This window comes from Amia ocellicauda, chromosome 5, assembly GCF_036373705.1.
Source record: "Amia ocellicauda isolate fAmiCal2 chromosome 5, fAmiCal2.hap1, whole genome shotgun sequence".
NCBI classification, from domain to species: domain Eukaryota; kingdom Metazoa; phylum Chordata; class Actinopteri; order Amiiformes; family Amiidae; genus Amia; species Amia ocellicauda.
Window position 1 is genome coordinate 30061665 of NC_089854.1, and position 22546 is coordinate 30084210.

Sequence of the window (22546 nt, forward strand, 5' to 3'; positions counted from 1 at the left end):
CATGTTTTGAGTTGTAATGTACTAATTGTATTATTATTTTAAAACCCGGTCTTTACAAAATGCATTTACTTTTGTGAAGCTGACAAATGACATTGAATTGAACCCTTTTCCCCCAGTTACTAGATTTTCACTGCATTAATTATCCACGAAACGCTGGTTTCTTTTTCTTTTTGCGCGCTCTCTCTCTCTTTTAATAGCTGCATTAATAATAAAAGAGCAGCCGGACTCTTCCTTCTCCGGAAGTGCTTTTCAGAGTAGGAACTGAAGTGCAGCCGCGGTGTTACACGCAAAGCCGCCCCCCCATGGGAGGAGCAGTTCCTGAGCACCGCAGTAGCGAGTTACTGAAAAGGCAAGAACCAGTTCAGTTCGTTTTGACAAACTAGGCTGGATCGTCGCTGTCATTTTTAAAAGCGACACCCACTACACAATGATAACATTTAACTTTAAAAAGCGGTTTTGAGAAACGCGGCGCATCGTCCCCAGTGTTACTCCAGCAGCGCGGCTCATCTGTGGAGGCAGGCAGAAGGCAACCGCGTCAAGTTTGTGTCTTATGAAGCCGTCGGGCAGCGGATAAAATGAGCAGCCCGTCCGTGGAGAAGGAACTGCAGGAGCGGCTGCGAGAAGCGGCTGCCATCGGGGATATCGACGAAGTGCGGTCCTTGGTGGAGAGCGGAGTTAATGTGAACTCGCAAAATGAAATCAATGGATGGTACGTTTGTTTATTTATTTATTAACATACTGTTATTAAAAAAAAAAAAAAACATGTATCTAAAAGTAACTTAATCCACCAATAGAAGACGTAGATGATCCAATTAGTGGTGTCTAAATAATGCGTGCGGCTGTTTGGCGACGGCAGTAATGTGATCACAGGGATCGGATGCCAAACTCTGTACAGACGCGGGCCCGTGCTGGCTAATACCACTCATTATTATGATTGAAGGCTGGTGTTTTTGCAGATGTCATTAAAAAACAAGAGTACAGTTAGTCACCCCCTCCGAAATGAGGCGCTTTAAAGCACATAGCGCTGGACTGGTGAGGCGACGCACAGTGTGTGTGTTAGTTGACATAATTGACCTGAATTGTTCTGGATAAGATGGCTAGGCAATGAAAGGCTGAAGTTTTTGAGGCAGAAGGAAGTTGCAGTAGATTGCAATTGTTTGGTTAGACATGTCGGTTCAGAAACGTGTTAAACACTTCTTGGGTATACCGTGTTATGGAGTTTAACTAGATTGCACATAAAAATAGGGCAGACTGATTATGCTTCAAAAATAAACAGTCATTCACCCCTGAAAACACCCACAGTGCTGATTTATTTTATTGAAATATTGAAATAAAGGAAGCCAAGAACATTAGTCTGCACAAAACATTGATAATCTTAAGTACTGCACTAATTTAGATATTATTTATAGGAAGAAGACAAAGCAGAATTTCACATTTCATTAAAATAAGAAACCCAGACATACTTTGGTTCAAAGGCTGACTTTTTTTTAGTTATTATGTAGGCTGCAAGATGAGTTTGTACAAAATAACAAGTTAATGGTTGGTGTGTGTTTCATTCTTTTTCACAAGGCATGAGTTTTCATAGTTTTATTGTTCCTTTCCAAGGTTAAACATACTATACTTTTACTTTAAATGGTATTTTGTCAGAATGTGATAGGTTGTCAACTATTTGGCAACTCTGTGTCTAGTTTTATGAATTATTTTCCAATATTTCAGTAAAGGGTATTGAAGAGAGCAATACGCTTTTTGTCCTTGTTTAATTGTCTTATTCACATTCTAGGACCTGTCTGCACTGGGCCTGCAAACGGAACCATATACCAATCGTGGCCTACCTCCTGAGCTCAGGTGCCGACAAAGACGTTCTTACTTCAAAAGGAGAAATGGCAGTGCAGCTCACTTCAAAACCTGGTATCAGAAAAATTCTAGGAGGTAAGCCAACGTAAATCCTGAACAGTTAAGAAAAACAAAGCTGTAATTTAGATGTTAAATGTTGCTAGATTTCCAGTTAAATGTGTGGAATCTTCTGTCCACAATGACTTTACATTATTTTAGAGTAGCTTCTTATTGCAAAGGACTTCCATATGTGTTGTGCTGAGAAGAAAACGTAGCGCCGTGTAACATGTATTAGCGTAGATATCTCCAAAAATAGCTGTTGTGGAGCTCTGGTGTACATGGTAAATTCTGTTCCTCTGGCTCTGTTTACGGTTACCATGCCATCTCCTGTTGATTTCATTTGCTAGTGCAACAATCAGTCACAGTAACTTTCTGTATCTCGTAGAGTTTCTCCAGTGTCTAATGCCTTTTGTTGTTTTTTCATTCAGTGGAAGAAGAGGAAATCACCGAATCCAAGGAGGATGATTTGCCAATTATCCCAAATTATCTTCTGAATCCTCCATTCCCTTATATCCACACTGAAAACCCTGGCGTGATCCCAGAAGCCCACGTTGCTTCACACAATGGATCAGTTGGCAGCTCTGAGGAAACCTGCACTGAGCGGGCACCCTCGCCAGAACTGGAACAAGAGCCAAGCTTCTTCAATGACCCGGTGGCACAGATTGAGAGCCCGTACATACCTGTGGGTGAACAGAACGGTGCCCAGCCTAGTTCTCTGGGAGCCATGAACGGAACCGTCTCGGAGGCGAGCCATTCCAACCACAGTGAATACTCGCACAAGATAGCTCAGAATGGACCCCTGTGCTCACCGCTGCTGTCTCCTAATGGGAATGCCGGCACATCCGTGGCCACCAGCAGCAGCAGACAACAGTCCATACCTCAGCAGCTCAACTGTAACCAGATGGGGTCCATGCCAGCATTTCAGCCATTTTTCTTCACCAGTACATTTCCCATGAATATGCAAGGTAAAACGCAACATGTTCTTTCCTTCACAGATGTCCCGCATAACTGCTAAGAATAATCAACCCTTAGACAATTGCAGTCTACAAACACATTGCACAAAGGATGTTTAGTACCTCATCCACATCAAGCCCTACTTCAGATGTCATGAGCATTTGGAATGGTTTTATTTTCTTACTATTTTTCCCTGTTAAACAGAACTTATGGTAATATATTGCTATTGTGTGAATGAGATTTTTTAGATATACTTAGTCATTATTATTATTTAATAATTAGCAGACACTCTTATCCACGGCAGCTTTCAGTTTACACAAGAAACATTTTAAGTGCAGTAATATAATCGCTACCAAATACATTTTAAAGCATTACAAAAGTACACTTAAGTTGTAGGTATGTGCGAAAGTCATATTTATAAAATGTATTGTGGATTAACTTTCTATAGGATCATTGCCTTTTCCTTTAAGTAATTTATCTGTGTTATCATTAAATTGGATGGTTTTTGAGTCCTGTGAATAAGTGTATTTGAAAAATACTGATGGAAGAGTGTAGATTTACTTCATCCCCGCTATTTTCTCTCTTTATTTTCTTTGGTAGAATGTAGAAATTGTTTGACTACAGATTAAGTGTATGAAATGTTAAGAGTGAAATACTACTGGATATAGACGTTCTACAAATCACAGGATTGGTTTTTAATAGTTTGAATACATAAGGTTCTAAAGTTTCTCTGTTGTATAAGAATGGACCTTCATCAGTTAGCCTATGCTTTACTGTGTTGACATCCTGTGTCTTTACATTAGTCATTGTGCACATTTGAACTTGCTGGGTGCTGGGCATTTCTAGGCTTTTCAGTTACACCGGCTCAAATCCATTACAATCTTCGGGTGTGCATTGATTCCTGAGCCCAATGGGTTGATTTGATCATGTTATACCACACTGGTCTTGGACGCAGATGGCTTTGCTTTGAGCACGTGAAAGCCCCAGGGAATTGCGATTCATCCAGCACCTGGGTTTAGCTGTTATACACAAGATAACCACAGATGCATTAGCTACGACATCCAATGAGACCTCTCTAAGCATTATGAAATTAAAAAATGAAATCTATTGCTGCATTATGTTGGAAATGGCTATTGCCTGGACCATTTACAGAAAATGTGATTGTTAGTGGACTAGGGGAAGGACAGGGAACCTTGGCATTCCAATTCCGTTCCAATTCATTGTAAACCTGTATTCCACCAAATGCTTGATTCTCTTCAGCACCAGGGTAAGCATCAATACAGTGAATCAAGTGCAGATTGGATCATTGTGGATGAAATGGAGTGGAAGTGCCAAAGTTGCTCACCTTGATTCCTCAATCTGCACGTGTGCATTGAAGCAGCTTCCCTTGCAACATTTTTATCAATTTTTCAATTTTACAATTAGTTCTGATCTGCCACCGTTTCAGAGCTGGTGCTAAAAGTGCGCATCCAGAACCCAAGCGTGAGAGAGAATGACTTCATTGAAGTGGAGCTGGACCGCCAGGAGCTGACGTTCAGATCCTTGCTGAGAGTCTGCTGTCGAGAGCTAGGAGTCAGCATCGATCACGTGGAGAAGATACGGAAACTACCAAACACGATATTGCGAAAGGCAAGCATTTCTGAGCACCTTTAGAGAGAGAAAAGCCAGGGCTGTCTCTGTATTTGAATTATTTTTGCATAACAAAGCAGCTTTACAAAACATCTGTGTGTTGGAATTAAACAAATGAACAATGATGGTGTTTTCATTGCTCTTTACAAAATGTTGTAACTTGGCCTTGTGTGCCCAATTGTGTTTAAAAAGAGAAAAGCATGAATACCTTGGTGACTCATATTGTCATATTATACAAGGTGAAAAGAGGAACTGTTATGTAGAGAGTAATATTGTTCAGCAATCTCACATTGCATTTTAACTTGATTACGTCCCTCTTACAAATATATCTTCACCCAGACAAGAAGGCTAAAGGTTGGACTATTAAAATGTTAACATAGTCCTATTGCTGTGCATTGTCTGTGGGGAAGAACTGTCTCTCTCGGTTTGTTAGGTCCAACCCATAAAACAAAACTCCCACAGGATTTTGTTTGAGTGGTTGAAATTGAATAAGTAAAGAGAAGCCAGAAGACACTGGCCAAGCATACGATAATAGTCTTTTTAGTTTATTAATTATTTAGAAAATTTTACCAGACATTGGAAAAATAGTGCTGGAAAAAAATAATAATTGAACTCCTATGTGCATGAATGCTTTTAAATATTTTAACTAAAAATGCCATTCAAAAGGACTCCTTAAACATTGACAATGAAAAATGAAAATCTGAATTATTACAGCAGAAATGTTAATGCGAAATAGTTATTAATGTCAGCCTATCAGTGGGCACAGATGTGGGCAGCCGTGCGTTCTTAACCCTAGAGCAGCAGACTGACTTGTGATGAGAGACAGATGGCTTGCCAAACCTGAAGATGTGCACTTGTATGTAATTCCCTTCCATAAGATGACGTTTACTTGAAAATACTTTTGATTTGTGGGAGCTGCCATCCTTTTACCAGTGGGTTAGTTTGTACATACCTGCATACCTGATTTAAGCACCCTGTCATTCTTCTAAATTAAAGCTACCTTTTAAAGATGTTTTGTAGTGCTGGGACTATGAAAACATGTTGTTTTTTCTTTTTTCTTCCTAGGACAAAGATGTGGCCAGATTACAGGACTTCCAAGAACTAGAAGTAGTGCTGGAGAAGAGTGAAAACCTTTCCCTGTATTCTGCTGCTGGTCAAGCCACGTTGACAGAGAGGCCTTGCTATAATATGAAAGCTTCGAAGCTCACATATTAGTCTAGTGTGAACCATGCTGCTTGTTTGCGTTTTGATGGAAGGCTGAGCTGGTTGAAAGATTTGTTTTACTATAATCACCCCTCCCCTCCCCACAGAGTACTAATATATTAAACCATATTTTTCTTTAGTTCTATGTTGAATTCAGTTTGTGGTAGTTATATAGCAGGGATCATTTTGATTTAGATTTTTTTCTTCCCCAGTCCAGTTTATTTCCCCAGTATGGGATACGTCTATGATCTGGCATGATTATGTATTTCAAGAGATTCATTTTCTAACGGGTGTGCGACTAGGAGGGATTAAGCTTCCTGACATTATCACCACAAGGCTCCAGAGTGATTTATTTAATTCGGTACCCCCATCTTAATGTTGATAATCTACAATAAAACACGCGTATCGTATTGTAAGATGGAACCAAAGCTGGACATTTTTAAATTATACTGAAATGCAAAACTGTTACTTTGGCCATGTTTACATGCGAGTTTCTGGCCAGCATTCGTAAGGACCTACTTATGTAACTACGCTGTTGTAATTCAGCCTTATAGATTTTAAATGTGTCACTTTGCACGACTGAAACTCACACGAAAACACTCCAAACATATAGTAACACAAGGCTATACAATATTAAACGGTCATTGGCAGAATGTTCTCTTCCCTGATCCAAAACATCTCTTATATGAAGCTTTAGTAGAGCAATGTGTTCTGGTTTTAAGGGAGATCAAACCGTTCCATCACCTTTAAAAACATTTTTCAACAGTTCATCATTTTTAATAAAAGTGAAATCTTTAAGACGTGCAATATGTATGTACTAACTAGACTTAACCTTTCTGGTTTCCAAAACATACATACATAAATAAATAAATAATAACACACAATTTGTAGTAAGGAACACAAATTCCTTCATGAATTACAGCACATACTGGACTTATTTTATTTAATTATTTTTTATTCAAACGTCACCCAAGCCATCACTTGTTAATTTTCCTTTTTAGCTTGAGGTGTATACTGCACCTATTTATCGACTATCTCATGACAATATGAAAGCACGGTCGTTTTTAATTTAATACAGCAACAGAACATAACATCTAACTGTAATAACTGAAAACAGCCTTTATTTATGATGCATCTTATTCAATTTTGGTATTGCTTTGTTAAAATTAATTGTGCATTTTTGCAGACTGTGTAATAGTGCTTATCTAATGCATTTAACAAAACATGTTTAAAAGCTTTAATATATGTTTAGTGTTGCACTACTAGTCATTGAAAATACCAAGGCTTTCAACAATATTATGATCACTTTACATCTGCTGTGATTTAGGAAAGTGTTCAATGCATTCACTTCCAGTAACTGAGACATTCATTAAATGTGGTGTTAGCTTTTGAGCTGTCCCATTTAAGTTCACTCGTGTCGTGACAATGCCAATAACCCTGCAAACCCATGCCGTTTAATGTTTTGGGTTCTAATTACCCCCTAAAGTACACATTGGTGCTTTGGAAGAAGTCGGGACATTTAGTTTGCACCCCCCACCCCCACCCCCAGAGAATAAAACAAAAATCAATATATTTTTTTCTTTGGTATGTATAGGTCAAAAAGAAAGAAATAATGTAAGTGTTGCGAATGTAGGGTGATGTTTTATAAAATTTCTTTTAATATTCCTTTTGTGTAACAGAGTTATGTTTACTATAGGAGTGCCTATGAACAAGGAACAAAAAGCTACATCACATTCTTCAGCTGAAAATATGCTGAAATTGGTTCATTGTCTCTTCATGCGGTCACATCCTTTCCATTCATTGATCAAGTGGATTTTATTGTACTGAGAAATGTTAAGCTTAGCAGTTAGGTAGGGTAGCCTACTTATTAATGCAATCCGGATCTGAAGAGGAAACAAAATGGAAACATTGCATTTAAAATTGACATATCATTGTAATATCCACTGGGTTTTATTCACTGTGAGAAGCTCATTTTAATGGTGGGTGACTGCTTTATTGTAATGGAGTTGAAAAGACAGATGCTAGGGTACTTGTGTTTTGGGTGTGTCTGTAAATGGAGACACTTTTTGACACATGGTTTTGTGGCCAATATGTGCTGGGAGTAGGGGATCTGTTGTTGTTGTTATTGTTGAGGTTTGGATCTTCAAAGAAAAGCCTGGGGTTTGGTTGTTTAAAAAAATAGAGATTTTCTATTTTTAATTACATTTTTTCTTTCCTTTTCTAATTTTATTTGTGCAGATATTACAGTGTATATTTTTTAAAAATGGAGAAAGCACAACTGACAACAGCATGTACCTTCTAAGTCATAGAGAATAAGTGTATTAACTCAACTTGGTTTCTCAGGTTTAAAAGCTGCATTTTTCCTGTGTGAACATGTTATACTATATTCTTATATATTATAAGTGTTTAACACGTTTTAGTAGGTTATAACCATATTATGGTGACTGACATTGTCTTAACATTGGATTATTACCTTGCATACAACTGCTACAACATACTATATTATTAAATAACGTACATTTCCAGGAAATATGAATCACCCATATTTGACTTTATTTATCACACCCGCCACCCCCCACCCCAGCTTAACACTGGGAATTGGTATATTTTTCATCATAGCAGTGTACGTTTACGTAGGATATAAGTTCTCCAGAAATTGTGGCCTGCTGAATGAGGTAGAAAGTGAGGCTCATATTACCAGTTGTTTTGGAATACAATCACAGTGTGGGGACACTAAAAGCCTGGTAATAGGCTTTTATATTTAAGTAACACTAAGCTATGCCTCTGGGATAGCATAATATAATATTGCAGCTCTGTTATTTATATATCTCTTAAAGTCTATGCTTTCAGGCTGATATCTTTCTTTAGATAATTATTTACAATTTTACTTTGCATATCCATAAATTGTGTATGAACATTCAAGCAACATTCTCTTTTGGGGTGGTCGGGTCACCAAGAAATTGACATGCATATATTTTTTGTTGGAAATTTTCAACCTTCTTGAGCCAACAAAAGTAAACACTAGAACTTGTATGTTCTGTGGATTCCGTTGGCAACACCAGGCTTATGAAATGAAAGGTACTACACTACGGCATTATGGATTTTTGCAATTGATCTCTCTTTGATCTGAAAATACATAAAATCTAATATGCTCTTACGATCTCAGATAATTACCATAGGCTCAGTAGTGTTCACTGTTGTGTTTTGAACTTCCCATTCTTGTTATTTTTATTTTTTTTAAATTGTGCTGCTGTGTTTAAAGTGCTGTTGAATAACCCCCATTACAACAGCAGTTAGTTAAAGTGTAAGTGTTAGAACTGTCAACAATAAACATTTGTAATGGAATTGAGGAAATGCATTTTTAGAGTGTGAAATGAGAGAGAATCCTGTTTAACATGGCCTACTAATTGCTATTGGTTATCTGTTACATAACCCCTTATTTTATGTTAATTTATAACTGTATCATGCTAACTATTTAAATCTGTTTTACTTTAAAAAAATTTTTGTAAAAGAGTCATCTCTCTTAACAGCTCAAACATAACAATTGTTGGTTAATACTTCACCTTCTGTCCATAGCTTTGAGCCCTTCTGCACAGATACAAAGATAAAGAACAAAATAAAGCTTTTTAAAGGTCACAATTGCTACTTTTTCAACCATTTGTTTGCATTTCTCAAGTTTACTGATCACACCTGTTTCAGAGCCATTTCAAGGCAACCAAAGGTGTGTAATAAGCTAAATCATGCCCCCCTCTAATTATATAACATACTGAGTATATTAATATTTCAATAATCCTTATTTCATGTAGCAATTCCATTGACATAGCTGCTGAATTGCTGTTTATGATGGAAAAGAGGGTTTTGTAATTTGCCGGTAGTTTACCCTGCTGTCTTGTAATTTTGTTGTGAGATGGAATATCCAGTCCTAGATCCCATTTGAAAGTTGAAATCCTATCTTTTATATTTCTAACAACTTTTTGTTCCCCCATCTTTGAAGTACTGCCTGTAATATGATGATTATTGAATTATTTTGTGTCTTCCTTACTTTGTTTTTCAACCCCTCAGGTGGATAAACATGGGGGGAATAATAAACGTGAGACACTAATTCTGACATTGAAGTCCTTCCAAAAAAATAAATAAAACAATGTGGATCCAGCATTTATAAGAAGTTAAAAGTTGCATTTGTATTATTTTATCCAGGACATTAAAGGATTGTTGGCCTCATAATTAATTAGGATTGGATTTATTATTATTATTATTATTATTATTATTATTATTATTATTGTAAATGCTGCATCCAAGAAAGTCCTTCAATCCTCAGAATTAAAAGCTCACATTTTCTATGGGTTTGTTGAACATTATTATATTAAAACCAGAAAATAGTATTCTGGGATGAGAATCTAACCATGGGTTCCTAACTAACTGACCTTCCAGTCAAGTTTAATTTAAGCCCTTATGTTACAGCTGGCTCCTTAATATTACAATTGAACCAATTACTAATTAATAAATAAAATACATGAATCTGGTTGTGCTGATATCTTGACAAGGACTTAGAAAGTTCACTAGTTAGGCACCCCTGGTCTACGCAGTTCTCTTGAAACAAACAGTGTATTGGTTATCCATGTTCTTCAAGTAGATATATACAGTTGAATTAACCTATGCATTCAGAGACTGATATTTTTATATGTCTTATGTAATTTGATAAATTCTTAGGCACTTTTTAACCCGTGTTAATGATGGAGACCTATTGTTGCTCTTTAATAAAGCATGGAGAACAACTATATATTGCCATTTTCTTGCCTTGTTTTGTCTCAAATTAATGTAATTGTTAGTAGTTCATAAGATATGTGATTTTGCCAGTTCGTCGTGTACCACAAGAGGGAGCATTTTAGTCACTTAATGTTTTACTTTGACAGAAGGCATTAAATCAAGCACCTTTTATGGCAAGTGCTATAATATTTCATGCACCTTAAACCACCTTTGGACTTTTTTAATCTTTTGAGTTTGTCATATTGTTTGTATTAGATGTGGATATCGTATTGTAGACACTGTGATCATGAAATAATGTTAATTGATTGTGTGACAAAATAATTTCATTTCATTTAGGGGAGCTGAACAGTGTTGTGCAAAGAAGAAATGTTGCTTTGAAGTTAATTGATTATTTTCAGGTGAGCAAATATACTCTGTATATTGAGTTATTGCTTTTGATTCCACATTTATTTAAAAAAAAAATGCAGCCTCAACTAATGCTAATTTATCTACAGCTGTTTCACTCTGACCTGAGTACCATTTAGTGTCCTTTCAGTGAAATTGAATTGATAAAGCCATTACAGTTTTAAACAGACGGGGAAAGCCGAAATAAGTGTCGAGAAGTACCAAATCTATATGTGTTTTAAGAATAAATGCAAATCCTGCTTGGTGTTACTGTTGAAGGATTTAAACTGCTGAGATTCCCAAGACGTTGGAAACAACAGCATTGTTCATAATTGTAACCATTAGCTTGAGTGATTTCTCAACATAACATAGATTATAACACAACTTTATTATTATTATATATATATTTTATATTAACTGAATTGAAGTAAACATTTAAAGGAAACATTTATTTACATTTCAGAACCTTTGTTAATATGAATCCATTGTGGTCAGAAAACAAAAAAAAAGACTAGGGCCACTAGACCCACTCAGCCCTACCCTCCAACCGTGAAGTACAAATCTTATGCTGTGTTTGGGAGCTCATCAGAAAGTTGTACGTACCACTTACGTGGGTAAATCCTACTTCAGTCTGTTCGAGTGACAGCAGACAAACTGGAGTGAAATATGGAAATTGGAGACCATGGAGATCCTACAAAAGATTATTCTGTTGCTGCTAATGTGTTTTTAGAAGCGCACAGACACCTGTTTTGCTTCCCTTTCAATGAGGCGGGAACAAAAAAGAAAATGCATTGGCTGTTTTATTCTTTCACGTTTATAGGCTGCATTCACATTTACCATAGCAACATGTTAATGTGTGTGTTATGACTGTACCATATTCATCTGCCACTTTCACCGTTCTTGTCCTAATAAATATAGGCTGTGTTCAGGTGGTATCGGAACCTGGGAAATAACAATTTTCCTACTTGTAAACTGTACTAGAACATCCGATCAAGTTGTGATTACAAGTGGGAAACTCAGGATTCTGGATGATACACCAGTTTGATATGTGACCTACTACGTGACCTTTCACCTTTCAGGATATGATTTCTAATTTATTAGGACGAGCAGTGAAAGTGGTAGATGAATATGGTACAGTCACAACACACACATTAAAATATTGCAAAGGTAAGTGTGAATGTAGCCTATAAACAAAAGGAAGAATAAAACGTCTAGCTGATGCATTTTGTTCCTGCCTGAAAGGAAAGCAAAACTGGTGTCTATGTGTTTCTTAAAACGCATTAGCAGCAGCAGAACAATCTTTTGTCGGATCTCCATGGCCTCTGAACAAGTGCTATGTATGACTTCCGATGAACGCCTGAACGCAGCATGAGACCTGATATCCTGAAAGGTGAACAGTCGAATAGGCAGCACTGCACAGTAGTGGTTAGGGCTCTGGACTTGTAACTGGAAGGTTGTGGGGCAGACCTGTTGTACCCTTGAGCAAGGTACTTCACTTAGATTGCTCCAATAAAAATACCCAGCTGTATAAATGGGTACAAATGTAAGTCGCCCTGGATAAGAGCATCTGCTAAATGACAAATGTAATGTAATGTAATAGTACGTCACATATCGTAAACTTGTGAATCGTCCATAATCCCTAGGTTCCCACTCGTAATTACGACTTGAATTACGACTTTCAAATGCAATTTACAAGTAGGACAATTATTTCCCAGTATCAGATATCACCCAAACTCAGCATTTTGGTGGTTAGATTGATAGAAGCCATTTCCTTCTATTTATAAATAAAAACAGGATAGGTAGGTCAAAGTTTCAATTTGTTATAGCCATAAATGATTAAATAAAAATAAAAAAACAAGACTACTGAAAATGAACCTGTACGTGGAAACTCTGAATATTTGTTCTTAAAATATAAAGCAATATACAGGTTTAAAGACTATATAATAAATAACAATTCATTGGTAAGTTATAGCTCTTTACCAATATTTTCTGGTAAAAATAGTACCTTATTGCAGAATGTATTAATTAATCTGCAAACCAGCTGCAACATTCCAACACCATAATCACTATAGGATTAAACCCATACTTAACACTACATGGTTTCCATGCGTGTTGGTGATGTAAGGAAGTACATTGAAAGAAGTGCACTTATATATTGTATTATGTTATACTAGTTGAGATCTTGAGATCTTGCTATTCAATCTTGAAATTAAAAAAATGTTTATTTTCAATAAAACCAAAAGATATAACAGAAATCATATAGGTATAAACTCTAATAAAGCAAATAATAAATTAAACTTTAAACCATACACCATACATTAGTTTAAAATATACAGGTTTTTAAAGGAATGTCTTGGCCAAAGAAGACATGCATTGTTTTGTCTCCAATTAAATACCTTAACAATTACACATTCACCTGGCCATGGTGTGATTTATCCACACATTGAAAGGTTCTTTATAATGTGGTTCCTTCTGAAAATTATTCCTATTGAAAGCTTGGCAAAGCTCCTTGTGGGAGACATGTTTATTCTTAAACGCATCCCAGCAAGACAGCTCATGTAGAATGGTCGGATTTCAATGGAAATGTGTCATTGCGCTTTTCATTCATGTTTTCATTTTGACAGTTTGTTTTACGATCATACCAGGAGTGTCAGCCCCCCAGAGTTTTGAAAAATGATGCCCTTGTACTGTACCAATATGGGAAAGCTTGCCAGGAAGTAATGTTCTGCCCTGTGGGCAAGCCACATGAAACAGGACTGGTTTTGGCACTCCCCCTCAGAGATAATGCTTCTTCTGCAGGTGGCCATTCCACAGACACACAAATCTTACTTAATATTTTAACTGGTGTCACAGCAGGAATATAAATAAATAAAAATCAATATTGTTGTTTTAATCATTTTAGTTTGCCTTATACCTTTCCCTATATAAGGTCTGAGGAAAAGATAAAATAATAAAACAAACCTTTCCTTTAAAGCAAGTTAAAATTTCTAGTACATCTAATGTTTTCTTGATTTTCAGATCAAAGATACAGCTTTTCAAACACCTCTGTCAGACAATGTGAAAGATGATATTCTGACATCTAACTTACTGTCAGTTAATGTAAATGTACAGTTCAAAGAATGTCATTTTATTTAAATCAACCAGATCAGATCAAGGTTTGAGAGCCCTAAATGGAAATAATAAGCCGTCCTGAATTATGCAGTTATCAAAACCATGTGTGTTTAAAAGAAAATTAATGTGCTACAGCTTTTTCTTATGTATTTGTGATTTTACCACTGATTTAACACCCTTAATGAAACTGCAGTTCACTCCACAGAGATGTGCTGGCATGAGCTGAATGTGTATCCTGATCTGAACTTTTTATTCAATCTTCTCCTCAGTCAACTACATCTGACATCCCTTTAGTAACTGCTACTCCAATAGAAAGACTGGGCCATTAACATCTCGGGAATTGGCAATTAATTAATGTATTAATTATGCAAATATATTGATTTTTTTAAATGTCTTAATGATTGAAGTGCAAGTAAGTTAAGCAATCTCTGTTGCAATAGCCTTAGAAGAATGCAATATGTTGTTCTCCTTCAGCTATCAATCAGACCCTAAGATACTTTTAATGTTACATTCTCACTGTGCCAGTGCTTTGAAACTCAAAATCACTCCTTGCCCTCAAAAATGTCAAACAAGCTTTAACAGCACTCGAAGCAACTCTATCCTGTACTTGAACCTGAAGACATCAATAGCCTGAGTGAGTAGCTGTAGTACTTTGCGGTTGTTTTTACCTTCTGATCTCCACAGGAGGGAATAGCTAATATAACTGGCTGAGCCCCAGGCTACTTCATTTGTCTTTGACACTGTATAATGGGCTTTCCTTACACCTCCAAATCCAAGACAAACTCTTTCCATCAACCATTCTGCAGCCCGTGTCTGTGTTTTACACCGAAAATGAAAATATAAACATTTTCAAATACACAGGGTAGAAAGAATTCATGCTAAGCAATAAAACAGTGACTCTGGTTGAGTTTCTCAAGGTAGGTCCATGTTCCACAGAGGGTGTTCTCTTCCTACTGAGCTCTGAAAGACGTGGATCAGCACTGGCCTGTTCACTTCTCAGTAATATGCCCTCCTCTAACCCTTCCTGGGAAACCAATCTGGACCTCCCTGATATTGTAGGTTCAAGCTAAAACTGAAAACAAAGTTACAGCTTACACTTGTACAGTGATGTCTATGAGATACAGTAGACCTTGAACCTAAACTGAGCCCTGCTATACACTTGCCTTCAGTGTAAAGACGGACACAGTGGGTTTATGTAAGCAGTGGATTTAATATTCTGATTTTGTGGAAACACATAGCATTAGCCTGGGACTGCCTTTGCATCAAAATCCAGTTGGATGTTTTTCACAACACAAACAGAAACAGGCAATATTCAAATTTTCAGTAGTACTTTCCATTACTATTCAATGCAGAACTCCATGTGTGACAGTTTGAAGACCCTTAATATGACCAAACCACCAACAGATTGCCTCTGCCTCTGCCTCTGCACAAGCAGGAATGTCTGACTACCTTAAAATAGAGATGATTTAAGTTCACAGTTAATTGCCCTAACCATTAACGTTGCTAATAGGCGACAAGTATAATGCCTAGTAAAAAAGTAGGGTTCTGGCTGAGATACAGACCCCTGGCTGTGTCAGGCCCTGGACTGGAGTGCAGGGCACAGACTGGCCTTGTAATCAGATCATGTTGAGTGGATTTCCCTATTTTTATTTTTAAATATATTTTTTTACAGTACCTACAAATTCAAGAATTTGGTAATTGAAATTAAGTCGCATATTCAGAGGGTTTTAGTGAAAGTCGTCTTTGTGAAAGGTTTTTAGATTTAATCCACAGGAAACGTTTGTGTTTGTTTTTTTCCCTCTGTTGCTTTGTTCAACCTTTAAAACTTTAATAAAGCAACTGCTTTTAAAGAGCTTGTATGCAAAGTGATTATAGCTGAAACAATACAAATTTAGTTTTATCATGTTATCTGTATATAAAACATATTCAAATATTTTCAAGCCAAGTTCCATTTCATATATTGGAATACAGGCCCATCCTAACTAGGTGAAACTGAAGTGATTTTTGTGAAAGGTCTAATAAACGTATATATAGACATAAAGTTATATACCTTTACTTTCATTGATTTGCCTGGTGTTTTTTTTTTTTAAATATATATATATTTCAAAATTCAAATTTCTTGGGATTTATCTATTTGGTGGTTTAATACTAAAATAATGTGCCAGGGCTCCTCCAGTAGGATTGAAAATCAAAAGCAAGCTGTTTTTTACATTTCTTAAATTAATCTTTTTTCTACCCTTTCTTAAATATTCAATATGCAATATGCAAATTTGCAAATTTAAGATTCACCCCATATAATAATCCCACACTGCTGGGACACTGCAGCATATATTGAAATACAAAAGGAAAAAGAAGACTGTAAAGATTGCTTTGAAGTGATTGGTTACAAAAATAGAAAATTGAGAAATAAATATTCTTAAAATATATATTACCTCAAACCAATCGAATTACAAGTTTGCCAAAAAAAGTGAAAAGTATTTTTGTGTGTGTGTGTGTGTGAGAGAGAGAGAGAGAGAGAGAGAACCATTGGCTAATTATAACAAAATCTTTTTCCTCTCTTCACACTGTACAGACAATAAGATTTCACCAACACAGAGAGGTCCCCTTTCTGGTAAGTGCAATAAATCAGATTCAGTTATATCTGATGCAAATTATATTACTGCAGCTTCTTGAATGTGTGTTACAGCTGGTTTCAGTCTAGCCTCGCTGCACCCTGAGTCTGGGAATCAGATTATTCGGGCATTCCGGCTCTCAAAGTCCTCCTCCTTTGTCCGAAAGTCAGACAGTGTAATAAGCTTATGCTGTATAATAACACCTTCATTGTTTTTATTATCCCTGCTTCTGCAGCGACGCAGGCATAGATAACCTTTAATTTTACAAAGAGCTTTGGAACCGAAACTTTCCACGTATCATTCCCCGCAGCTAGGCATTTAAAGTGGTAAGGAACTTGGGGGCTGAATTTCATGACCCAAATCCTTCCAAACACCTCTGACGCTTGGCCTGCTCTGTGTGTACAGTAAGTCCCACCCCACAGAGAGAAGAAATGGTCTTGTGTACAGGGTTTTAATCTCATACAGATCAGAGTGAAATGTAGCTTTTCTTTCTCGTCAATGATCATTCCGCATGTGGAAAACTCTTGTGGGAACTTGTAGATGTAAGCTTTTAAAGATGAGACTACTGAGTCAAGTCTGAACTGCTATAACCAAAATTGGATTTTGTTTGGTGTTTGATACTTAGGAAAGGAGTTACAAATTCAGCACCAAGCAAAATGATATGTGAATATTTAGTTTTGTTCGTGCAAGACTATAAACATTGTTATTTGTCCTCAGTAAGTGGGATTAAGCAGTATGAGATTCAGATAATTTGCATTTAGATATTAATATTTTTGCACAATGCTGCACAATCCACTCTCATGGGATACCAACCTCCCAGTCATCCATTATCCTTTTATTTCCCAGACATTTTTTGAACAACATTAAAATATATATCAACATTCAAATAATAGAAGACTTATCTAAATTCTGTTTATTCTAGAAATTAAATCCTTTCTTGGCCACAGTGCCATGGTAGATTTCTCAGACAATTACAGATGGCTTCACAGACATCGAGTAGCACTAATCTTGGAGTACCTTACTTAAATTAGCATGAGGTAGTCCAAGACCAGTGTTAATCTGTGTCTAAGAAACCAACCCCTACAATCTAACTTGATTCAGCTCAGCGTGACCTGAGGAGGTAGGGAGTGGATTTGCCATGGACATTTCTAAAACCTTGGATGCCCCACCCTGTGTTAGATGTGTCATATTTGGGAACCTGCCCATTCTTCAGAATAAGCAGTGTCACCCCAACTTACTTGCATACCTCCATCTCAATTCTATGCAGGATAAATATATCAAGCTCTGGGGCATACCAAAGCTGCCAGGGCATCACCAAAGCCTCCACATGGCAGAGACTGTTCACAGATCATTCGTCTTTCAATTGGGACTTAGAATTTAAGCCTCCTCACCTTAGCAGGGATCAGGTCCACATTGTCTTTGATTTTTGTCATGTCCAATCAATCATTGTCCACTCCATGAAATGGGTAAATTTTTACAAAAAAGGGAGTAACCTATGTTTTCTGATGGGGTTTTGACATCAACTGCATGCATAGTAGGAAGAAAAAAAAAAGGAATGGTAAAGTTTCTGCCAAAGTACTCATCCATAGCAAGTAAACTGCCAATTCACTGATTTGACTCAGAAGGTGACTGGCTGCAACAATTTGAGAAATGTAGTTTCCAAGTGTGTCTATATATATATATATATATATATATATATATATATATATATATATATTTATGAAGTCATTATGCTTGTCTACCTTCCTTTATCTATCTTTAGAGAAGCTATAACAAACATAACAATATGGTTATAACCTCAAGTTGCTTCGCAGCTTTACCTAAGATGCCCTTAAGGAACATCTAAAGCCAGATGCAGTCTAGGCACAGTGGATCAGTTTCCATTGATTTATGACCCAATCTGAAATTGAGCAAAGGTCCAAAAAAATTATAAACAGTGGCATATAAGGAGTTTGAAACAATATAATATGAGGACATATCGGGCATATCAGCCATCGTCTGATCGGTCGGCAAGGGAACAGCTTTCTGCAACATTTGTCTCGTGGGCTGCTGCTAATTTTACAGAACGTTTTTGCGGTTCTTGGAACGTATTTCTTTTCTTTTTTCCTCCATTGACAAGAGCAGGTTGTGACTGTGCCAAACTTGGAAGCAATGCGAGCTCCCACTCATCAAAAAATGAAGAGCTTTGCATGCTTTTTTTGGCCGTAGGGGTTGTAGTTTTTATTTCTCTGTTGGCAGGATCACAGCATCCACTACACGTCTACTTGCCGGTTTTCATGTCTAGGGAAACTGGAGAAGCCTGATCAGTTTTTAAAACAATAGGAGAGGGTTTGAAAGGATAAGCTACTAGCCAGTTGCTAGCTGAATGTCTACCTGTAACTGTACAAAGCTAAGACAAGCAAAAAGCTCTCAAATAATTATTTATAATAGGGAATTATTGGACATTGCTTATCTTAATGTATCCCAACCTATTGCCTGGTTTTATTACCTTTACACAATTCTGTATTATTTTCCCTCCCTCCTTGATTTGGGTCTCTTGGGCTCTGCTCTCACCTGTTTCACATTTTCCTTGGAATTTTGTTAGGACAGCAAGAATATTGACTTAAATATTTGACTTATTGGCTTAAACATCATTGGAATGCTCGCTTGACAGTTTTTGAACACAATGAAAACAGATGTAAACAACAAACTCTTCAGAATTATCATGATCTATTTGATCTAGTTTCTGAAGTGGTCCAAAAGTTGTCAGTTGCATATTGGTTAAATATGGTCCTTGTAAGTGAAGGAAAGATTAATGAATGAATGAATTAACTAATTAAAATGTGGTATAGCAACAAAATGCATTTTGAAAACAGAGCTATTGTCTATGTTTTATTATGCAAAACAAACCTTGTGACCTTGATTACGGACCTGTGAAACAGATTAGTTTTTAGCTCTGACCCCTCCATAAGCTCATAAAGTATTCCCAAGTATGTGTAGGTGACAGGCAGCAAAAGGGGCCATGGAGACTAATCCTGCTCATATAACTACACATGCATTTTTATCTCTGCATTTTATACCAACAACCAATGTCATAAGTTGGCACGCCATATTAATCCATTTAACAGGGCAGCAAAACATTGTATGTTTTAAGCTGGTGTCTTACAATACCAGAGATGTAAGCACTATGTAACTGATATTTATAAGAATCCCATTGTTTTAGGGAGGGAGGTCAAACTGATAAGATTAAAAGATTTCTGTCTGTTTGAGATTATGTATTGTTTTCACAGCCTTACTTCTTGATGTGTTTTCTTTTAATGAGGTGTGGTGTTTCGAAATGATACAGTTTAGTTGTTTTACAATGGAGGGTAAAATAGTATTCTATGTTTAAACCAAGAATAAAAAGAAAGAAAAAACACAGTGACAACTGAATTCTAAATTAAATTATCTTCATGCAAATTAACCATACTGTGCAAGCCTCAGAGTGCTATCACAAGTTCCAGGCAAAAAGAAAGAAAAAACAACTTGTGACTCGCAATAATATATTTAGCAATACTTTATATTGTTTTCTGAACCTTAGTGCTATAGCTTGATGTGTTTTTATGAATTTTGTTTTTGTTGTTTTAATTGCTGACAGGTTGTTTAGTGGGTGGAAATTATCAATACACGGTTACAAGCCAGAGTCCTTTGATGAAAGGCTGAAACATTAAATCCTGCAGAGAGACACTCGTTTATGCCAAGACACACAAACTCCCAAGGAAAATGGATCTCTCTGAGAAAATGCAGTGTGCACATTGAAAGTATGTCTGACAGAATAATGTGAAGAATCAGTCTTTTATCATGTTATTTCAATGGGAAGCAAAAACATCTACAAAATGAGGGTGAAATGGATTTGGGGGTTAAAAAATAAATAAATGAATATAATTTGGAGCCAGCTCAAAAACACTATAAGCGATCAAAGAAGGTCAAAGTCAAAGTCTAATTGTGGACAATACATGTGTGAAACCCAGGCCTACTCTCAGGTCTTCTCTGTGGGGGCTCTGCACAAATTTGTTATTCGATTTTTGACAGGCTTCACTTAAACATATCTGTGCAATGTTGAGAATGTAAGGTCTTAGATTCCAGTGGTGAGAGGGGAACACGGGGGCAATTGTAAACTGAAACAAAATAGCTAACAGGATGTAGAAGCCCTTGAAAGCAAGCGATTAATGTTTGGAGGATAATAAGGTACAGGCTCGTTAATTTTAGAGCGCCCCACTGTGAGTGTGGTCGGCAGCGGAGAGTCTGGTATGCCAGTAAGGTGGGGAGAGCCCACTGTCTGAAATACAGACCATTTAGACGTGACTGGTCTGGTCAAGCAGGGGTGGAAAAGACAAAAAATCGGACCATGTCTGTTCACAGAAGCTATATAAATATATGATTATTATATACAACAAAAAAGAAGCCAAGTGTGTTCTAGGGTTTAAATAATAAGAAATGCATCAAATCAAATTGTCTTTGGAATCTAAAGTGCCATCAACGATTTGTGGAATTAAATGGTGAGGAGAAAACATGTAATTGCATTTTTCAGAAGATCCTTTGATGTATAGATATAAAAACTAATCTTTTAGGCCAATATCACCAAAAGTCCAAGGCACTTTTCCTTTGAATGAATTATATAATTTGTATATGACAAGAACAAGGTGTATTTTTAAAAAGGAGACAAAAACACTTTATTGATTGGGAAGCAAACAACTGAAGTGTTTTGTTGTTCTCCTTGTTGTTTGGGTAATATGTGTGTGTTAACATAATCCAAAATTACAGGTGTTGGCATGAACTTTCACAACTGATAAATATTAACTATTCATATATGCTAAGTGATGATAATATTAATACGGACTTAATGGCTTTTCAATTAAATACTTGGCAAGCGTGTAATGTTTCCTCCAGGGATATTTCTGTACCATGAGTCGTGTAAAACCAGAGGAGAGAAGACCTATGGAACCCAATCATCTATAATCAAACTAATTGAATTGCCCATTAAGATGTAGTGTCAAAAGTGAAGTATAGTGTCCTGCAGTATAGTGGCAGGAAATTATTGAATCCTTTGTTGAATCAGTTTCAGCATTTGTACTTCACTTTGGCACTCATTTGTAATGGCTCTCCTATCTTGCTCTTAAACGCTGTTGCTGAGATGTTAACTTGAGCTTCTGACTGCATGTTGTTATTAAAGATTCCAGGGCACTTTTCAGAAGAGTAGGGGTCGTAATCCCAGTGCCTTGGCTAAACATCCAAATCAGACTGTCTGTCTGGCCTACTTCAACATTCACAAGGATATTAATTAAGTAACTGACTTTGAATTTTATCTGCAATGCATTGAGCTTCTGTCCCTAATGGCTGTTGTACATCACCCAGGTAGGTGCTAATCATCAGTGGTGGATAAAGTCCCCTCACTTTTATAAAACAATACGAGATCCCTTGGGTTTAAAGGCACTATATGAATGCAAGTTATAATTATTCATATCCATCATCTTCATTATTATAATTATTATGATAATTAGTCTCACTATTTTGACGTACCCCTGTCTCCTATATAAGATTAACTCTGTGGGTGTTGAGCTGCAATCAATGTACAATAATTCAAACTACAGCATTTGGATACACCCTGCATTGCACTTCTCCACAACCACTTTGTGTCAAAACCTGCTTGAGGCTGAACCTGGTCTCGGGGGTATGGAATGCAAACTCTTCAGAAACTCACAAAGAAATAACGGGTGATTTCAGGTGATGCACAAGCTGTCTTTCAGCGGCAAGAGGAAGTCAAGTATCCGCATAAATCAACTGAATGCTTTCACAGGGGTCCGTATTAAATCCCATCAGTCGTACTCACCAGCAGTAATGCTAATGGGTTCTGTAGACTAATTTTACTTGTGAGCATGAGGGACTATGGGCTGCTCTGGATTCTTGGTTGAACAAGGACATGAACCTGTAATGTTCAGTTTGCCTGTGTGTGGATGTATGCCAATGACGCCCCC

At 36.8% G+C, this 22546-nt stretch overlaps 1 protein-coding gene across 1 annotated transcript; it reads left to right on the top strand.

Annotated features, from left to right (window-relative positions):
* The first annotated feature begins 258 nt into the window (after nucleotides 1-258).
* Nucleotides 259-10459, top strand: ankrd40 (ankyrin repeat domain 40). The gene is made up of 5 exons (XM_066704748.1): nucleotides 259-709; nucleotides 1781-1929; nucleotides 2322-2858; nucleotides 4295-4476; nucleotides 5542-10459. The coding sequence occupies exons 1-5, from the start codon at nucleotides 576-578 to the stop codon at nucleotides 5689-5691; spliced, it is 1152 nt and encodes a 383-aa protein (XP_066560845.1). The 5' UTR covers nucleotides 259-575; the 3' UTR covers nucleotides 5692-10459.
* The last annotated feature ends 12087 nt before the right edge of the window (nucleotides 10460-22546 follow it).